At 43.7% G+C, this 19,714-nt stretch overlaps 1 protein-coding gene across 1 annotated transcript in view; it reads right to left on the bottom strand.

Annotated features, from left to right (window-relative positions):
* Positions 1 to 3,619: 3,619 nt before the first annotated feature.
* Positions 3,620 to 19,714, bottom strand: part of rnf121 (ring finger protein 121) — a 52,176-nt gene continuing 36,081 nt past the window's right edge. Inside the window, exons 5-8 of the mRNA XM_016543790.1 lie at positions 18,759 to 18,879; positions 18,174 to 18,307; positions 17,153 to 17,254; positions 3,620 to 4,560 (exon numbers count right to left, since the gene is read on the bottom strand). Coding sequence (XP_016399276.1) covers positions 4,440 to 4,560; positions 17,153 to 17,254; positions 18,174 to 18,307; positions 18,759 to 18,879 — 478 coding nt within the window. The 3' untranslated portion in view covers positions 3,620 to 4,439. The remainder of the gene's footprint in view (positions 4,561 to 17,152; positions 17,255 to 18,173; positions 18,308 to 18,758; positions 18,880 to 19,714) is intronic.

Raw genomic sequence — 19,714 nt, 5'->3', positions numbered from 1 at the left:
GAGAGGATTTAATTTAATTTAATTTATTTATTTTGACATATCCACATGCATATTTATTTGAATGGTACCATTTTGAAATGGCGTTCACTTGATAACATCTGGATGCGACCTTTAAGTAACCTAATAATTAGAATTTCCTTATATACTGCTTAATACAACGCCATGTTTTTATGGTTTTTTTTTTCTGCTGCCACATTTTTTTATTTTATTTTTTTGCCTGTGGGATACCATGAAAATGTATATTAGTTCAATAAATTACCTTTCTGTCAGTTTTCACCTGATAACATTGATTTTGAATTAAAGTTACGTATTCCGTAGTATGCAGAAGTCTTTTTGGCGGGAGCTGTTGCCATGATGAATCGTAATTTCGGAGCTCCATTAATCATGGCTTTTCATAGTCGTGGTGCACACGCTAAACTCAGAGTCAACTTACTCTGAGTGGACTGAACTAACTCTGTTCAGCTGTTCTGAAACCGAAAACTCATAGTTTCCAATCTCAAGGTAAGTCAACTCAGAGTTCAAGTTTTAACTCAGAGTTTGTTGAACCTCCTTTCTGGAATACACCCCAGCTTAGGTTCACAAGAGGTTTAGTTTTGTCTTTTACTGGAACCGAAAACCCTGAATTTCCCTTTTCTGGGGTTAACAAACTCTGAGTTTCCAACAAAACCCGCTTTCTGGAATACACCCCCAGTTTACATCAGGTTCACTGGTCTCACAAAGCTCGATATAAACGTTCTGTCAACTCAGAGTTTGTGATTAACTCTGGAGCGTGTGCACTTGAAAGTGTGACACACGCAACAAACAGCCAATCATATGGAGTGTGGAGAGCATCAGCAAAGCGTCATTTGGGTTCACTTATCGCGAGAGTCAGTGCAATTCACTTTTATGCTGAGATGTCGTTATTAAAAATGTAATAAATTTAAATGCATTTACAAGGCAGGAATAAACACTTCTGCTGCAGCAAAAGTTTGGCAGCAGAAAGAAAATATATGACTGCAAAGGAATTAACTGAATTTATTTATATATAGTTTCACACAGAGCTCAAAAGGAAAACATATACTGTAAGTTTAGTCATTTTAAAAGTTGAATATATTAAAGCTTATCTATATGTGTGTGCGTGTGTGTGTGTATTATTATTTTATATATATATATACAAATGCATCGATTTGCTTCAGAAGGCCTTTATTAACCCCCCGGAGCCGTGTGGAGAACTTTTATGATGAATGGATGCACTTTATTGGGTTTCCAAATCTTAACACCCATTCACTGCCATTATAAAGCTTGGAAGAGCCATATATATATATATATATATATATATATAACTCTGAGTTTTCAGGCTCAAGAAGATGGGTTGGATCTTGCACGCATGCACACACACACACCTCCATGCTCGACTGACTGATAAGATGGTCCATAGGCCTCTGGAAAGAACATAGTGGGGCGGTTTCCCGGACAGGGTTTAAATTAAGTCAAGAGTAGGCTTAATCTAGATTAGTTAATCTTTGTTTAAAAAATGACTTTCTAAAACAGATTAAGTACAGATTACGAACTCCTGTGGCCTGTAGCACGAAGCCGGTTTCAGTTTTTACCCAGGTAAGTTCACATTTAGTTTGAGCAAACTCTGAGTTTTCAGGCTCAAGAAGATGGGTTGGTTTTGAGCATATCTCTCGCTCCAAAGTAAAGCAGTTTACAGTCAAAGAATTTTAGAGACAAAATTGCCCGACTTTTGCAGCTACTAATATATTTTAGCCTATTTATATTATAGTAATTGTAATTGTTTATAATTCATATAATATATTCATATAATTATATGAAGTGGAAATTAATTTCAAGCTTCGTATTTAAATTATATATATATATATATATATATATATATATCTCAGTGGTGTGCGGTGGTGTTCTGAAATGAGGAGGCAATTTTTTTTTAATCAAATTTAAATTCATGTCAGAGTCACATTTTCTTGGTTTAATAAACATTACACTATCAGAAAAAAGGGGAAAAAAACAATTCTATTTTATATTTTTACATTAACAATGTAATGAATATTCTATTTATTAAAGCCATGTATGAATCTCATCAAGTTAGTGTTTTTAAGCATTTTACATTTATTCCTAAATAATAACTTAATAATATATTTTATTTGTGAACTTATGTTCAGCTATTCTTTTTAATAATTAACTTTTAACTGTTTTAATTTTTTGGATCATCAGTCATCAAAGCTCGGTATATATAATATATAAAGCTCACAGACATGGAGATTTACTTCAGATTTAACCAAGCTGATCACTCACAAAAAACTCCCACAGATCAAGTTTTCAGCCCATTTTAAGTCTTATTTTCACGTAACAACGTGGTTATATCGAAGTGTGAGAGTTGTTTACTTACTTTTTTTAATTAGTCTCCATTAACACCATTATATTGTTCATTCAGTCTGATTCGCGAACGCGGAATGCGCAGAAACACAAGAGATTTATGGCATGAACCAATCACAGCCGAACATAACCAGTCACCCTATTTGTTTCTCTGTTTTTGCAACGGGATTGACATCCCGTGGTAAACTAGGATTTTCTCAAGCTTCAGTCTGGATCCAGAACACCTGAGAAGAGATGATGCCAACCATGAAACAACATACAGAACTACCAAATTTTGCTATAAGTTTTTCAATAAGTTATAAGCTATAAGTTTCAATATTTGCGTTGTTTTATTTCTGTAATATCGATCATTTTCTCATTTAATTTGGAGCGAGAGATATGGGGGAGTGGCTTCATTGCATCAGATATGTTATTTTGCTCACAGCTGATTTGTCCAGTTTGGGTTTGCGATCTCTAACCCAGAATAAAACCTGCTCCGGAGCAGGGTAGCTTGTAGCGTAAATTACCATGGTGACAAAACCCACTCAAAACCAACCCATCTTCTTAAGCCTGAAAACTCAGTTTACGCTCAAACTAAATGTGAACTTACCTGGGTAAAAACTGAACCGGCTTCGTGCTACAGGAGTTCGTAATTTGTGCTTAATCTGTTTCAGAAAGTCATTTTAGATTAACTAAAGATGAACTATTCTAGATTAAGCCTACTCTTGACTTAATTTAAACCCTGTCCGTGAAACCGCCCACTATGTTCTTTCCAGAGGCCTATGCACCATTTTATCAGTGAGTCGAGTGTGGAGGTGTGTGTGTACATGTGTGTGTGCGTCAGATAGCCCACCATTACTGCCATTTAGCTCTACTGTGAGAGAGCGAAAGAGATGCGAGAGGAGCTCTAAGCAAGATTTCATTTTCCAGCTTTACGTACATTTTTGTAAACCTTTCATTCAGAGAATAGTCACCCTCTTGGAAAAAAAATAAAAATAAAGGGATTTGTATCCATTTCTTTATTGATAAATTTATTCATTAAGCTAAACATTTATTTCTTTAATTTCATCGTATATATATATATATATATATATATAATAGGGCAGGTAAGCAATTAAATTTTTTTATCTAATTACATGACGTGGAGATTAATTAATCAAATTAACTGCAAATTAAAGAAATTACTCCCAAAAGATCATTTAAAGTCATTGTTGTGTAAAGCATCAAACAGACATTACAAAAAGCAGCTTCAGCAAGAAATATTTTGTTTGATAAAATTGTATATCTGCAGAAGTAAATTATTCTCGTTCATTCCCACTGGCAAAATAGTTCATTTGTTTCAGGCATAAATACATTTATGCAATTCAGACAACAGGAGGAGTTGACATTACGGTGCTTTTCTGCATACAACACCACCAACAGCATATCTGTGTGTGCAGCAGTGGTTATATAGTACGGTGTTATCAGATTTACTTAAACGGGGCGAAGGACCATTTGACCACCTAACAAGTCTGGCAGTGTCTGTCATTATACTGTTTGTCTATAATGCTAATCATTGTGGATAATTTCATGATTCATAATTTTAAGTGCTCAACTCCATTCACAAGAGTGGCATAATATTCAACAATTTTCTAAATGTGTGTATGAAATGAAAAGTTTAAAATGATTTTTTTTCTTTCATTACTTAGCTCACACTAATAAAAGTTTGCATGTGCACAGTAGCTGCACATGGAGAACACATTTATGCCATTTCTTTTATTTTTATAAAACCAAATGTGCATTTGGGAAATCGTGCACACAAATTTCAAAGACCATACAGGACATTCAATATGCAACATTTATACATTACGCTACTGGTTTATAACTCAAGGTCCAAACTTCAAATAGTCCATAAACAAATGTCTGACAAGAAAAATGTCAACGAAAACATCCAACATCAGACTGCTCATAGAATTTCCTTTGAAGACATATTACCACAACAAAACACATTAGCATCAGTCATTGAAAAAGTGGCCCTGTGACAGTGAAACCAAAGATGTAATTGCCACAGATTGAGTCAAGCATGCCCGTCCTCTATGCTGGTGCTATTACTCCAAACCCAGAATGTAATTGATGCCTTGTACCAGTCCAATGATAATAGGCTGCCAGGCCACAAGGTAGCGCAGCCAGTCCAGTAGCTGTCCGTACATCACATGGGGTCTCTCCCATCTAAGGACGGAGTTAAGGTGTTAAATTATATTTATAAAAAAGAAAAAGAAAAAAAAACGAACTAAGATTGTTTCACAATGTGAGAAAGAAAACATGCAGGTTATAACACTTTAGTAGTCATGTTTTGTATTTGTTAGTGTTTGTATTAATATTATTTTTCCTTTTATCAATTAAGTATGTCAGCACATAGAACCCCATAGAAAATGTCCAAAAGTGATCCAAACCAGTGAGTGTCACCACTTTTACCTAATTTGAAAATTCTTAAACAGAATTATTTTTTTCCCCCACAAAATTTGACACCGTAAACCTCACTTTTAACCGTGGGTAAATTTTTTTTAAACTGTGCAGGATTAACTTAACCCCTTTTAACAGTATTGGGGAGAAAAGTGAAACAAGATTGTTTCACTTTTGATACTTCATTCGTACTGCATCGCTAGACGCTATGGGAAAAACATACTCGGTTACTTACGTAACCCTCGGTTCCCTGAGATACGGGAACGAGTACTGCATCGCTAGACGCTATGGGGAAAACTCCTTTTTCTCCGAGGACTGAAGCCTTTACAATCACGCAGTGTAACTGCACGGCCATTGGTTCGTGCAGTAAATTAAAAACGAACCAATGGCTCGGCAGCGGAGCTGCACGAGCCTATGGCAACGAAGCTCGCCAGAATGGGCGGGGCCATCTGGCTATATAAGCGGGCATTTTGCCATAGGATCTCAGTTAAATTCGACTGAAGCGATGACACGTAGTCGAGCAGCGTCATGGCATGGCAAGAAACGCAGTACTCATTCCCGTATCTCAGGGAACCGAGGTTACGTAAGTAACAGAGTACATTCCCTTTCGATACTTCACTCGTACTGCGTCGCTAGACGCTATGGGGAACCAATACAATCCCGCCGTGCAATGAAAGAGGAACAACTGACATGAACTGGCCTTGAGCAATTAAGGCTCAGAGGGACCAATTATACACAGAGTGAGCCCTGCAGGAGGCAAGAGGGCTGAACTCAGAGGTCAGCCAAGCCTTGGATTATCATTCAAACAGTTTTGTACAGCCTCATCACTTCTAAAAGGGCCAAGAGCGTACCTGAAGACAAGCAATGCCTGAAGAATTAGACCCAACTTAGGCAGGCGTGTGCCCCTTTAAGCAGATAGAATCTGAGCCTGCAAGGCCAGAACATCCAAGTTATAGAACCTGGCGAAGGTGGACTGCGAGGTCCAGCCGGCCACCACACAAATGTCTGTTATGGACACACCACTAGATCATGCCCAAGACGAGGCCACGCCCCGAATGGAATGGGCTCTAACTCCTATGGGGCTCTGAAGGCCCAGGGAGGAGTATGCTAGCGCAATAGCGTCAACTAACCATCGAGAAATTCTCTGCTTTGTGACCGGGGACCCTCTAGTGCGGCCACCAAAGCATACAAAGAGTTGTTCTGACTGCCTGAACGGGGCGGAATGCTCGATATATATTCTCAGCGCCCTAACATGGCAGAGAAGGTTAAGCCCCTGGTCCTCCTCAAAAGGAGGAAGCGCAGAGAGAGTAATAACCTGAGCTCTAAACGGGGTGTAGAGCACTTTAGGAACGTACCCATCTCCTAAATCTCTCACGTGCTGGCTCCACGTGCCACATCCCGGCAAACCGCCTCAGCTGGCGGGCTAAACCACGTGAGGGGGTGGTGTTCACACTGCACCACTAGGTGGATGAGCTGCTTCTGGCAGCCAACGGCTAAAGGGCGGAGGAGATCCTGGACTGATCCAACGGCCGAGTGTGGGGGAGTAAACCCCCAAATCAGGAGTGGAGCCCCGAAGGCGGACAGATGCCTGTATTCACGCACTGTTCTGGCAGCTCCTGCAGCCAAGCTGGTGCCAAATGTACTGCTCTGCATTCCTTTGGACTACATTGGTGAGGCCGAGAGGGGCATCTCGACGACTGGGCATCCCAAGATCTCCATACACTCCGCCCAGGCTTGCGCCTTGGAGAGGTCACTCCAGTATCGCTGTTCCAGCGACAACACAACACGGGAGACGGCAGTTACGAGTTATAAGCCCAGAGCGGATTGGCGTAAGCTCGGGCACTACGGGTTGTCTCCGATGGTGGGAGGGATCATCGTGTCCCACTGGTTAGCTAACGCCCACCTTAAGCTGGGCAGCCAGTCAGTAAGGTGCTGACCCACCACAGTCTGTCTGTTTCAACGGGTGCTTGGAGCTTAGGGAAACGACCGAAAAACAGACTGCAAAACCCTGCACAAGGCAAAATAAGAAGGAAAAAAAACAAACAGCCAGCCCTGCCGCTGGCAAGCTGAAATGTCAGAACCATGTGCCCTGGCCACTCTGATGATCTACAACAAGTTGACGACGCCAGGAAGACAGCCATCATCAACCGTGAGCTGAAACGACTGGACATCGACATTGCTGCTCTACAGGAGACCAGATTCCCTTCCAACGGCAGGGAAAGGAGCCTGAGGAGCCTCGAATACACAGCGTTGGATTTACAGTGAGGAACTCCATGCTGTCCTCAATTGAGCCACCTTCTGGAGGTACGCCCAGAATCCTCTCTCTCCGCCTCTCTACCTCCTCAGGTCCAGTCAACATCCTGAGCATCTATGCTCCTACACTCTGCTCCTCAGCTGAGTCAAAGGACGAATTTTATGTAGAGCTTGAGACCACCATCAAAGAGATCCCTACCACAGAACACCTGTTCCTACTTGGGGACTTCAACGCCCGGATCGGAGCTGACCACAACTCCTGGCCCCGTTGTATTGGCCATTTTAGCATTGACAAGCTTAACGAAAATGGACAGAGACTGTTAGAACTTTGTTCATACCATGACCTGTGCATCTCAAACACGTTCTTCTCAACTCACTGGCACCAGTTGGATCTTTTCATTACCAGAAGACCCCTGCTGAACTGCGTTCTTACGACCCGCAGCTACCACAGCGCCGACTGTGACACTGACCACTCACTGGTTGGGAGCAAGGTACGCCTTCACCCCAAGCGGATCCACAACTCCAAGCAGAAAGGACGGCCGCATATTAACACAGCCCTGACATCAGTCCCAGAAGTTTACACACGCTTTGCCAGTGCTATTGAAGTGGCCCTCAAGAACTGCCCAGACAACAGCGCTGAAGAGAGATGGAGCCACACCCGTGACACCATCTGCAACTCGGCCATGGCAACCTTTGGCAAGAGGGAGAAGAAAAACCCAGACTGGTTTGAAGCAGGAATAACCGAACTTGAGCCAGCCATCACAACCAAACATACAGCTCTGCTCGACTACAAGCGCGAGCCTTCAGAGAAGGCATTAGCTGCACTCCGGAAGGCCAGAAACGACGCCCAGCGGATTGCCAGGAAATGCGCCAATGATTATTGGCTGAAACTCTGTCAGAGCATTCAGCACTCCGCAGACTGTGGGAACATCCGCGCCATGTATGAGGGCATGAAGAAAGCATTTGGCCCAAGCACCATCAAGATTGCTCCCCTGAAGTCCGCTACAGGCGACATCATCACGAACCGCGGTAAGCAGATGGAGAGATGGGCGGAGCACTACCAGCAGCTATACTCGAGGGAGAACGTCGTCACTGACACTGCAGTGGAGAGCATCCCCCCTTGCCCGAGACGGAGGAACTTGATGCTCTGCCCACTGTAGACGAGCTCAGCAAGGCCATTGACTCTTTAGCATGTGGCAAAGTCCCAGGCAGTGATGGCATTCCCCCAGAGGTCATCAAGGCTGGCAAGAAGAGTGTCCTCCTCGACCACCTTCATGAACTCTTACTTCAGTGTTGGAGGAGGGAACAGTTCCTCAGGACATGCGAGACACCAACATCATCACACTCTACAAGAACAAAGGAGACCGCAGTGACTGTAACAACTACCGTGGCATCTCCTTGCTGAGCATGGTGGGGAAGGTCTTCGCCCACGTGGTGCTGAACAGACTCCAAGTGCTGGCTGAACGCGTTTACCCAGAGGCGCAGTACGGCTTCAGATCCCAGAGATCAACGATCGACATGATTTTCTCACTGAGACAGCTACAGGAGAAGTGCCGGGAGCAGAGACAGCCACTCTACATCGCCTTTATCGACCTGACCAAGGCCTTCGACTTGGTCAGCAGGAAAGGCCTCTTCACCCTACTGCACAGGATCGGATGTCCCGCCAAGCTTCTGAAGATGGTCACGTCCTTTCACGATGAAATGAAAGGTACCGTCCAGTACGATGACTTATCTTCAGAACCTTTCCTGATCCGAAGCTGCGTGAAGCAAGGTTGTATCCTCGCCCCGACACTCTTGGGCATCATCTTCTCCCTGCTGCTGCGCCACGCCTTCAGTCAGTCAGAAGATGGTGTCTTCATTCGCACTAGGAGCGATGGCAACCTTTTCAACCTTGCACGTCTGCGCGCAAAGACCAAGGTGCGCAGGGTCCTGATTAGGGAGATGCTGTTTGCTGATGACGCCGCCCTGACTGCCCATACCGAGGAAGCACTACAGCGTCTCATCAGCAGCTTCGCTCGCACTTCTGATGAGTTTGGGCTGACCATCAGCCTAAAGAAAACAAACGTCATGGGCCAGGATGTCAGCAGCACTCCCTGCATCTCCATCGGTGATCACACCCTCGAGGTAGTGGAGGACTTTACATATCTTGGCTCCACCATCTCCAGCAACCTCTCTTTGGACAACGAGCTGAACACCAGAATCGGCAAGGCATCAATAGCGATGGCCCGCCTGACCAAGAGAGTGTGGAACAATAGCATGCTCACCACCAACACCAAGATGAAAGTGTACCAGGCCAATGTCCTCAGCACTCTTCTCTATGGCAGTGAGACGTGGACTATGTACACCTGGCAAGAACGCAGACTTAACTCTTTCCATCTGCGCTGCCTGAGAAGGATCCTGGGAATCACCTGGCAGGACCGTGTCCCAAACACTGAAGTGCTGGCCCAGGCAAAAACATTCAGCATGCACGCACTCCTTTCACAAAGGACCTATGCTGGCTCGGCCATGTCTTCCGAATGCAGGATGGCTGGATTCCTAAGGACATTATGTACGGCGAGCTCGCCTCCGGCACCAGACCAACAGGCAGACCAGTGCTCCGTTACAAAGACTTCTGCAAGCGTGACCTGAAAGCCGGAAGCCTGAATCCTGCAGACTTGGAAGCTGCTACCGTAGACCGTATGTCGGCTGGCGGCTCAGCACAAAGCTGAGCGAGGGAAAGAGAGAGGGACCAGTGGGAGGAGAAAAGGCAGCGCAGACGGCAGAGAGCAGAGTCAGTGCCCACAGAAGCGGTCTCAGGCTTCACCAGTAGTAACTGTAACAGAATCTGCCGCTCGTGTATTGGACTGTTTAGCCACAGCAGGCACTGCAATTCCACAACAGACTGACCCGGGCGCAGATACTCCATTGTCTCTCGAGACGGAAGGATGCTGATCAGACTGTAGTGGCTCAAAGAGGGAGCCCTTAAGGGCTATCAGGACCGTGGGCAGGTCCCACGCAGGGACTGTGGGGGACCGGGGCAGATTGAGCCTCCTGGATCCCCTCAGGAAACGAACAACTAAGTTGTTCCGGCCCACAGACTGTCCGGCTATAGGAGCATGGGAAGCTGCTGTAGCTGCCACATAGACTTGGAGCATGGCAGGGGAGCGGCCCCTGCCCAACAGCTCTTGTAGATAGGACAATATCACCGATATGTCACATGAAGCTGGGTCTTCGCCATGGGTTGTGCACCAGGCAGAAAAGACAGACCATTTAAATGCATAGAGGCATCTCGTAGACGGGGCTCTGGCCTCTGAAATACTATTCAGGACGCTCTCAGGGAGATCTACTGACTCCCGTTGAGAGCCCAGAGGTGCAGAGCCCACAGCTCGGACTGGGGGTGCCAAATCGACCTGTTTGCCTGAGAGAGAAGGTCCTGCCTCAGGGGAATGGGCCACGGGGCTGCTATCAGCAGCTGAGACAGCTCTGAAACCCAAAGCTGGTTCCTCCAGAGCGGGGCCATCAGAAGGACCCTGTGTCTGTGTTCCCTGACTCGCCTGATTACCAGAGGGATCAGAACGATCAGGGGAAAAGCATACAGGAGGAGGTTGGGCCAATCGTGGGCCAACACATCCTCGCTCTTCGAAAAATAAGCTGGGCAGTGAGAGTTGTCTTTTGAGGCAAAGAGGTCGACCTCTGCCCTGCCAAAGTTCTCCCAGATTCTCTGAACTGTTTGTGGCTGGAGCATCCACTCCTCTGAGGGGACGTTGCTCCGAGATAGCATGTCTTCTACTTGGCTCAATACGCCGGACACATGTGCTGCCCTCAATGAATGCAGGTTGGGATGTGCCCACTCCAAGAGGCGTTTTACCATCTCGAAAAGGCATTTCGAGGTGAGCTCGCATTGGCGATTTATATAAGATACCACTGTCATGCTGTCTGGCGGACTCGCACGTAGTGTCTCTTCAGATCCGGTAAGAATGTCTGAAGGGCTAGACATACTGCCATCATCTCGAGGCAGTTGATGTGTAGCCGACTTTCTGCATCCGACCAGGAGCCGGTTGGTCTGCCCTCGCACAGAGCTCCCCAACCTGTGTTGGATGCATCTGTTGAGACAACCTTCCTTCTGTGAATCATGCTCATAGTCACGCCCTGCTTGAACCACCGTGGGTCTTTCCAAGGGGCCAGAGCTCAGGCCTGGCTCACTGACACGCATGCGTCCGTGATGCCTTGCATGGGGCAGAATTTGTGGTTTCAGCCAGTACTGAAGGGGTCTCATGCGGAGCAGGCCCAGCTGTAGTACCAGCGATGGAGGGGCCATGAGGCATAGCATCTTTTGAAACGTGTTGAGGGGGCGAGAGGCTCCGATTTTGAAAGAAGCTATGAGCTGTTGTATGCCCAATGCACATTCTGGTGTAACTACTGCCTTCATGTGGACTCATGTGGAGTCGAAAACAGCTCCCAGGAATGAAGTTCGTTGGCTGGGAGACAGTGAGCTCTTTGCAAAATTGACCCTGAGTCCCAGGCACTCTAAGTGGCTGAGGAGGGGGGACCTGTGGGATATTAGCTCAGCCTCTGACTGGGCTAAGATGAGCCAGTCATCGAGGTAATTCAGAATGCGGACTCCCATCTGTCTCAAAGGGGAGAGAGCCGCGTCCATGCATTTCGTAAAGTGCGAGGAGCCAGGGACAGTCCGAAGGGCAGGACCGTGTATTGATATGCCACTTCCTTGAAGGCGAATCTCAAGAATAGTCTGTGATGGGGGGCTACCGGGATGTGAAAGTAAGCGTCTTTCAGATCCAGAGAAAATAACCAGTCCCCTGGGCGTATTTGCGAGAGGATCTGTTTCAGAGTAGTCATTCTGAATGGCCAAAATCGAGGATGGGCCGTAGGCCGCCATCTTTTTTTGGGGACGAAGAAGTAATGGCTGTAGAAGCCTGACTTGCTCTGAGCTGGTGGAACCATTTCTAAGGCTCCTTTTGCCAGTAAATTCATCACCTCGGATCGCAAGACGTGATCCGTGATCCTTGCTCTGCACTAAGGTGGGAACCACACTGCTGAATCGCGGGGGTCTTCGAGCGAACTGAAGTGTATAAACTCGTTATATTATCACCAAAACCCAGTCTGACACTCCGGGGATGGCCTGCCAGACCTCGGCCCACGTGACAAGGGGTTGGATTGGTTCGAGTGGTAGGCCGCCTTGTGGGGACCCGACACTCATGATAAGTGGAAGAGGCAATTTACTCTTTTTGAAAATGATTGGTTGGGTTTTTAAAAAAATATTTTCTCGCTATAACAGCGGCTGGTTGTGTGGGCACTATTTGGACAGGCCCAGTGCTCACAACCGCAATTACAACAAACACACTGCCATCGGCACCCGGAATTGAACGGGGTGCTTGGAGGCATAAGAGAGGCTGTAATGCTTTGCTGGACTCAATGCTCTCGCAGCAAGAGCAGTCCGCCCCCCCTGGGCGTGGCCTCAGCATGGGCGTGGCCCAGACGCGTCCAACTCTGAAGCTGTCAGTGAGAATATCACTAGTGACAACATTCGCTTTAAATCTGCCTAAAAGGATCAAACCACTCGTTAGAAGGGCACAGAAGATCCTTTCGTGTAAACACACCTGGCAGATCAAAGGTGCTGCGCGCATTCTCTCAGATCCGCTCGTAGCAGACGAGGAGAGGGGCGGGGCCGTCTTCATTGAAGGTGAACCGCGAGCAAAGCAGAGTGAGACACAAACTCTCGTAATGAGAGCTTTCTGTCTTAGTGAGTGCAGCCTCAGCGTGGGCGTGGCCCGAGCGGCACACATAAATGAATGCTGCCAGCGATATTGTAAATCACAGGTGACAGCATTCTGCTCCGATCTGCTTTGAAGGATTAAGCCGCTCGACAAACGAGAGGTGCTAATCCTCAGTGTAAACACACTGGCAGATCAAAGCGCTGCATGGAGAGTGAAACACGGGGCTGTGCCTGCGTGAAAATCACTCAAGCCCGATCGCTCAGCCCCACGAGTTCATCGTTTTCTTCGAGGTGACTGGGAGAAAGCCCCACGCAGAAGCCGCTATGACCGAGATGGAATGTTCATATTGCGTGAACATATGTCTCACCTCTCTGCGCGCTCGGATCGCTTTCTTTTCAGAGAGTGACTCCGCCCCTTGCGCCCTCCCGTTTTCCTCACAGGTCCTCAAGTCCCCTCACGGTGACCCACCACCTGAACCAATCCAACCCCATCGCCACATGGACCGAGGACTGGCAGCCATCCCCGGAGTGTCAGATTGGGTTTTGGGGATTATAAAACTAGGTTACTTCACTTCAGTTCGCTCGAAGACCCCCGCAATGTCCCCTCAGAGGAGTGGATGCTGAACCTGCATTCATTGAGGGCAGCACATGTGTCCGGCGTATTGAGCCAAGTAGAAGACATGCTATCTCTGAGACGTCCCCTCAGAGGAGTGGATGCTCCACCCACAAAAGGTTCAGAAAATCTGGGAGATCTTTGGCAAGGCAGAGGTCAATCTCTTTGCCTCAAAAGACAACTCTCACTGCCCAATTAATTTTTTGAAGAGCGAGGACGCGTTGGCCCACGATTGGCCCAACCTCCTCTTGTGTATGTTTTTCCCCCGATCGTTCTGATCCCTCAGGTAATGAGGCAAATCAGGGAACATAGACACAGGGTCCTTCTAGTGGCCCCGCTCTGGAGGAACCAGCTTTGGTTTTCGGAGCTGTCTCAGCAGCTGATAGCAGCTCCATGGCCCATTCCCCTGAGGCAGGACCTTCTCTCTCAGGCGAACAGGATGATTTGGCACTCCTAGACCGAGCTGTGGGCTCTGCACCTCTGGGCTCTCGACGGGAATCAGCACATCTTCCCGAGAGTGTCCTGAATACTATATCACAGGCTAGAGCCCCGTCTACTAGACGCCTCTATGCCCGAAGACTCAGCTTCCTGTGAGCTTCCTGCACAGTCTTATAACAAATGCCTTACGTATGGTATCAGTGACATTCTCACAGAAACTGGAGCATACGTGTGAAAAGGTATTATCCTAGACAATTATCTGGACAGAGTGTCATGCAATGTACTAAGCTTAAAGGTAGGTTGACCATACGGTCTATTTTTACGGGACACGTGCTTGCCAGGATTTCTATATTGCCTAAAATATCCAGGTTTTGGCTGTTTGCACTGTGCAGATCGATCGTTGTATGACATTCACGAGAGCTATAGAAAGCAGAGCAGACGGCTCCTTACACATTTGAATCGCTTTCACGGTACTTTGGTGTCAAACAATGATCGGTGTGCAGTGCTGCTTCAAGTCGAACAAACGAACGAACAAACACACCTAACGTGCACATTTTTGCATTGCTTTGATTGTTCTCTGTAGATCTCTCCTTCTCACACGCCACAATTGGTCGATTATGTACAATACTTGAATGTTATTGTTGAAACTGCTTTTGATGTTTTAGGCAATATAAAAATCTTGGCCAGAACGTGTCCCGTATAAATGGCACATATGGCCACCCTACTTAAAGGGATAGTTCACCCAAAAATGAAAATTCTGTCATTAATTACTCATCCTCACGTTGTTCCAAACCTGTAAAACTTTTGTTCATCTTCGGAACACAAATTAATATATTTTTTATGAAATCCGAGAGCTTTCTGACCCTGCATAGACAGCAACACAACTTATTTACGGTTTTATGGCCCAAAAAGGTAGTAAGGGCATTGTTAAAATAGTCCATGTGACATCAGTGGTTCAACCGTAACGTTATGAAGCTACAAGAATACTTTTTGCGCACAAAGAAAATAAAAACGACTTTTCTTCAGTGTCATTCTCTGCTGCCATTCATGAGAGTGCTACGATGCATGCGTGTGGTGTAGCTGATGCAGGAGCCGGCGTTCTGATGTAGAACCTGGATGCAATGCGCTTTGTTTACAGTAGAAGATGCATGCTGTACAAAAAGTCTTTGTAAACATGTCTGAATATTTCGACAGAGAGGATGACTTGCAAATTTTTGCCCAGCCTTACTTATTTGAACCAGAATATAAAGACGATGAACTAAGGGAGAGGGACTTCCTACATCAGAACGCCGGCTCCTGTGTCAGCAGCACTGAATGGCGGTGGAGACTGACACTGAAGAGAAGAAATTGGCCCTGTTCCAAATGGCACACTTCATGTGCACTTTCAGTCTTGAGGAATTTTGGCCGCTGTGTGCGCATGTCCGTTAAGTCCACGAGACCATAGGGTGTCCCATTAATTATTTTAGCTTTCAGATGGGTGCTAACAAGCGCCTCCTTTGCGGCCACTCTGCGCCCTCGATGTGCACTTATTCTGAGCCCGCAAGCCTGCGAGCTACGCAGTCGACTTCTACCCGGCAGTCAAAGCAGCATTATGTCACAAAAGTGCGGACTTTTGTTTTCTTTGCTCACAAAAAGTACTCTCATAGCTTCATAACATTACGGTTGAACCACTGATGTCAAACACACATACTATTTTAACAATGTCCTTACTACCTTTCTGGGCCATAAAATGTTTCAGTTGCAAGGGTCAGAAAGCTCTCAGATTTCATCAAAAATATTTAAATTTGTGTTCTGAAGATGAGCAAAGGTCTTACTAGTTTGGACCGACATGAGGGTGAGTAAATAATGACATACATTTTATTTTTTGGGTGAACTATCCCTTTAAAATTTCTCATCTATCCATCTATCTATCTATCAGGGCTGGGTAAAAAAAAATTATCGATATCTCGATATTAATCGATTCTCATTTTTACAGAACGATATCGATTCTTAAATCCCAAGAATCGATTAGTCTATAGCCTGTTTTCAGTTAATGGACGGAACATTGAAGGACACTTCCCATCCAATAAATCACAATAAGCATTGTGCTTTGGTACTTTTAATATGAAAAAGTCTCAGATTTCAAATTCTGCCCATTGTATTTTAGTATTTTAAACAAATGCCGTTTTGGCGCTGTTTAATGTGAAGTGACAGACAGCCTCAGTACAAGACGCGGCAGCGCGAGGCACAAGTGAACTGATCATCTCCTCCACATTAATACCAGTTTCAGCACAAAATAAACATGACTAAACATCCGAAGGTAAGTTAAAAGAAAGAGTAAAACTTTACAATCCGTATCCTGTCTCATGTAATCGCTCAATGGACCCTTTTCACATTTCTGGGTTTCTCAGCAGCGGAAGTCGTCATAGTTGGGTTAACTTGAAGAGCAGTGAATGGGAGAGTACCACAAATATATTTTTTTGCATTCCCATTTGCTCCAATAGCAAAAGAAAAACTCCACGATAGTGTTTTCGTGACTTTCAATAAAAGGGATAAAATTGAGAGAGACTGATAACTGCAGTCAGAAGAGAGAACGATGTCAAATTTACCGTCCCTCCCATAGACGCTGCATTAGAAATACCCTTGCATTAGCGTTAACTGTTTTTTTTGTAATTTGATGCAAAGGTGATATAATACAAAGAATAGTGTTATAAATGTACATACATTAAAGTTTTTCATATTTGTATTTTTTTTTTTTTAAAGGATTTACGATGCTGATGACTGTTAAACATCACAGTCTTGTGAAAAGGGTCCTTCAGTGTTTCAGCCACGCAAAGACGTCAATAATGGCTTGTAAACAATGTCATGTAACGTCACATTTACCTCAGAAAAAAACATATTCGGTGACCATAAACTCTTTAGTCAGATAGAAAAATAAACTGTAGAGAGGGGTATTTTGCTAAATATATGCACCATATAACATATTCATTATAATTTTTACTGTTCTTCAATGTTTAATTTATGTTTGAATAAATCCAAGGAGTTGTTACTGGCAGGTCCAGCTTATGAAAAGAGTGGGAATCCCAAACCATTACTACTGTTGGCTCCTCTGACACAGCTAGAAAAAGCATGACATAACATACACAATACTAAGCTTGAACGGTAAAAAAACCCTTAAATTTAGCCAATGTTTTTTTTTTCTGCTTAAAGCATTACAGGACTTAAAGGGTTTTTAAATGCACAGACTCTATATAGAATACAAATCTTGTAAAAAGCATTTATAATGTGTGAGACGAGTTACACATGTATATGCTAAAGTTGAATTTAACTGATTTGAGTGTTTTGGAAGTCAAAAAGGATACGGGTTACTGAACATCCTTTTAAGGTCAACCTTTTCTTTGCAGTATGGACATGTCTGCTTCTTACCCACAATGCACCAGCCACGTATGCAAAACTCATGGAATCTGAGAAAAAATAGGTTAAGGAAACAAATGTGTGCATCTAGTGTACGTGCCAGATGATGACAACTCTATTGTATGTGGTTTAAAAAAGTTAGAAATGTTGTCAAACTTTTACATGTAATTTTACTAATATCAGTGTAAACTTGAATCTTAATGAATAAAACCATAACAAGAAGCATATAAATAGAATACATATAATCAATCCAAATTTGGCGACTCATTGTCTTATATATGCTTACATAATGAGGAGATGGATGAAAAAGAATACAACAATAGTTGCATACACTTTACATAAAGGTCTGTTGTTCAGAGGTTTAAAAGCTTGATACTCAGCCACAGCTTATTAATTATAAAGCATAACCTTTTCTGGTTAAAAAAAAAACTGTTCTGCAAATTGTTTGTTTGCCATGGCAACACTTTATAGACATTTCTGAAACTAAGACAACATAAAAACCAATAGTCAAAAAAAAAGGACAAGATGCAGTTGCTGAAAGCTCAGTGTTCAAAGAATAATCAGATGCATAATATGCAATATATAACTGGTGAGAGCTGATTATTAGTGCAAATATCAATGGGTCTCATTCACTAATAATTGTGTAGAATATTTGGATCAGGCTTCTGGTGTGCAGTCCATGAGGGTGGCATGAGGGTCCGACGTCCTCTAATGGGACCAGTACTCACAGCCAGGACCATGTAGCTCGACTGGCATTTGACAGAGAACACCATATTTGGCAGGTCCACCATCTCCAGTGCACCTGTTGTTACTTTCAATGTCAAGCATTTTCAAGGACAATATTCAAAATTCAATTACATTTTAAACCTTGAAAACATAAGTTAAATCAAGCATTTTCCAAACTCTGTACAAACCCTGGAGCTTGCAGACAGGACAAATGAACACAAATGTAAACACAGTAAAGGATACACATGATTGCAGGACAGTCTGTATGTGTTCTCTATGATTCCTTCTTCACTCACATCCACAAGAATTGGCTGACCACAGACGGCACAGATGCTGTCTGACAGGTGCTTAGTGGGCATTCCAGATGCACTGTAATACTGAAACAACAGATCTGTACATCAGGTTGTCCTGACAAAGCAATTTATAACAGATGCAATAATAAAATGTATTGATGATTTCTATAAAACAAGTACAGAGCGGTATTTTAATGTTAATTTCCATTTCTTTTAGAAGCTATAAATTCAGCCTTAGAAACCAGTTTTACAATTTGTTTATATTATTAGCTTTCCATGAACCCTGGTAAATAAAATCAGAGTGAAAATAGACAATAATTTGAGGACGCTTTCATGCTAGAGCTTTTGCTACACAGTTTGGCACATCATAGCTTGTTCAAACAAACAAAAAGGCTTTTGCAACTGGTATGACAGCAATCAGGCTAAACTTATTGTAATCAAGTAAATATCTGTTCATAACATATGTTATAGGAAAAAGGTATACAATACATAGGTAAAAGCAATGTAATGTTTATCCACCGATTTAAGCTCTTACCCCAACTGTAGATGCCATAAAATCTGCACACATCTCTGCAAAATCCCGACCGAGTACACCATAGTACAGGCCATAAAAGAGAAGCGAAACGCCAAAATCCATAGCATCTTCTGGCTTTATTCTGAAACCATTAAGAGAGGTAACATAAGACTCAACATAAATGATCACATCTATGCAGTTGACAAGAAGTCTAAGGCTAGGTGATATATTTTTGACACACTGGTATATTATGTTGGGATCATGTTTTTGTATGGGATTATGTTTTGTCAGTAATATAAAATGAATAAACCTTGTGAATATATTTTTGATCACCATGTGGTGTTTTTATTTGAGAACATTCCAACAGATTTTTAGAAGGGTTTCTTCCTTAAACTTGCAATAAAGCTGAAATGTTTAATTTAGTTCTAAATGATTCACAAGCTGTGTCCCAGACAGTACTTAATTCAATACATTTATTACATTTACATTTAGTCATTTAGCAGACACTTTTATCCAAAGCGTCTTACAAATGAGATCAATGGAAGCAATCAAAATCAACAAGAGAGCAAAGATATGCAAGTGCTATAATAAGTCTCCATTAGCTTAATGCAGTACACGTAGCAAGGTGTTTTTTTTTATTTTTTTTTATTATATAATATAATACATTTATATAATAAATAAAAAGAAAACACATAAAATACAAAAAGAATGGAGCAAGCTAGTGTTAGATGCCTTTTTTGCTTTTGTTAACTGTATAATAAATAAAAAGAAAACCGATAGAATACAAAAAGATTAGAGAAGCTAGTTTTTTTTTTTTTTAAAGAAAACAAGCAGTTAGTAAATGCCCCTTTTAGACTTGCACTCTATTCAAGTTTTTTTTAAAAGAATAGAATTAGAAAATAGAGTGCTAGAGTTAGAGGGTCAAATAAAGATGGAAGAGATGTGTTGGCATCTGTTCTTGAAGATGGCTAAGGACT

The sequence above is a fragment of the Sinocyclocheilus rhinocerous genome, unplaced genomic scaffold, assembly GCF_001515625.1.
Source record: "Sinocyclocheilus rhinocerous isolate Xijiao unplaced genomic scaffold, SAMN03320098_v1.1 scaffold1872, whole genome shotgun sequence".
NCBI classification, from domain to species: domain Eukaryota; kingdom Metazoa; phylum Chordata; class Actinopteri; order Cypriniformes; family Cyprinidae; genus Sinocyclocheilus; species Sinocyclocheilus rhinocerous.
Note: the sequence above shows the minus strand (reverse complement) of the source record. Positions and strands in the feature narration are given on the sequence as shown.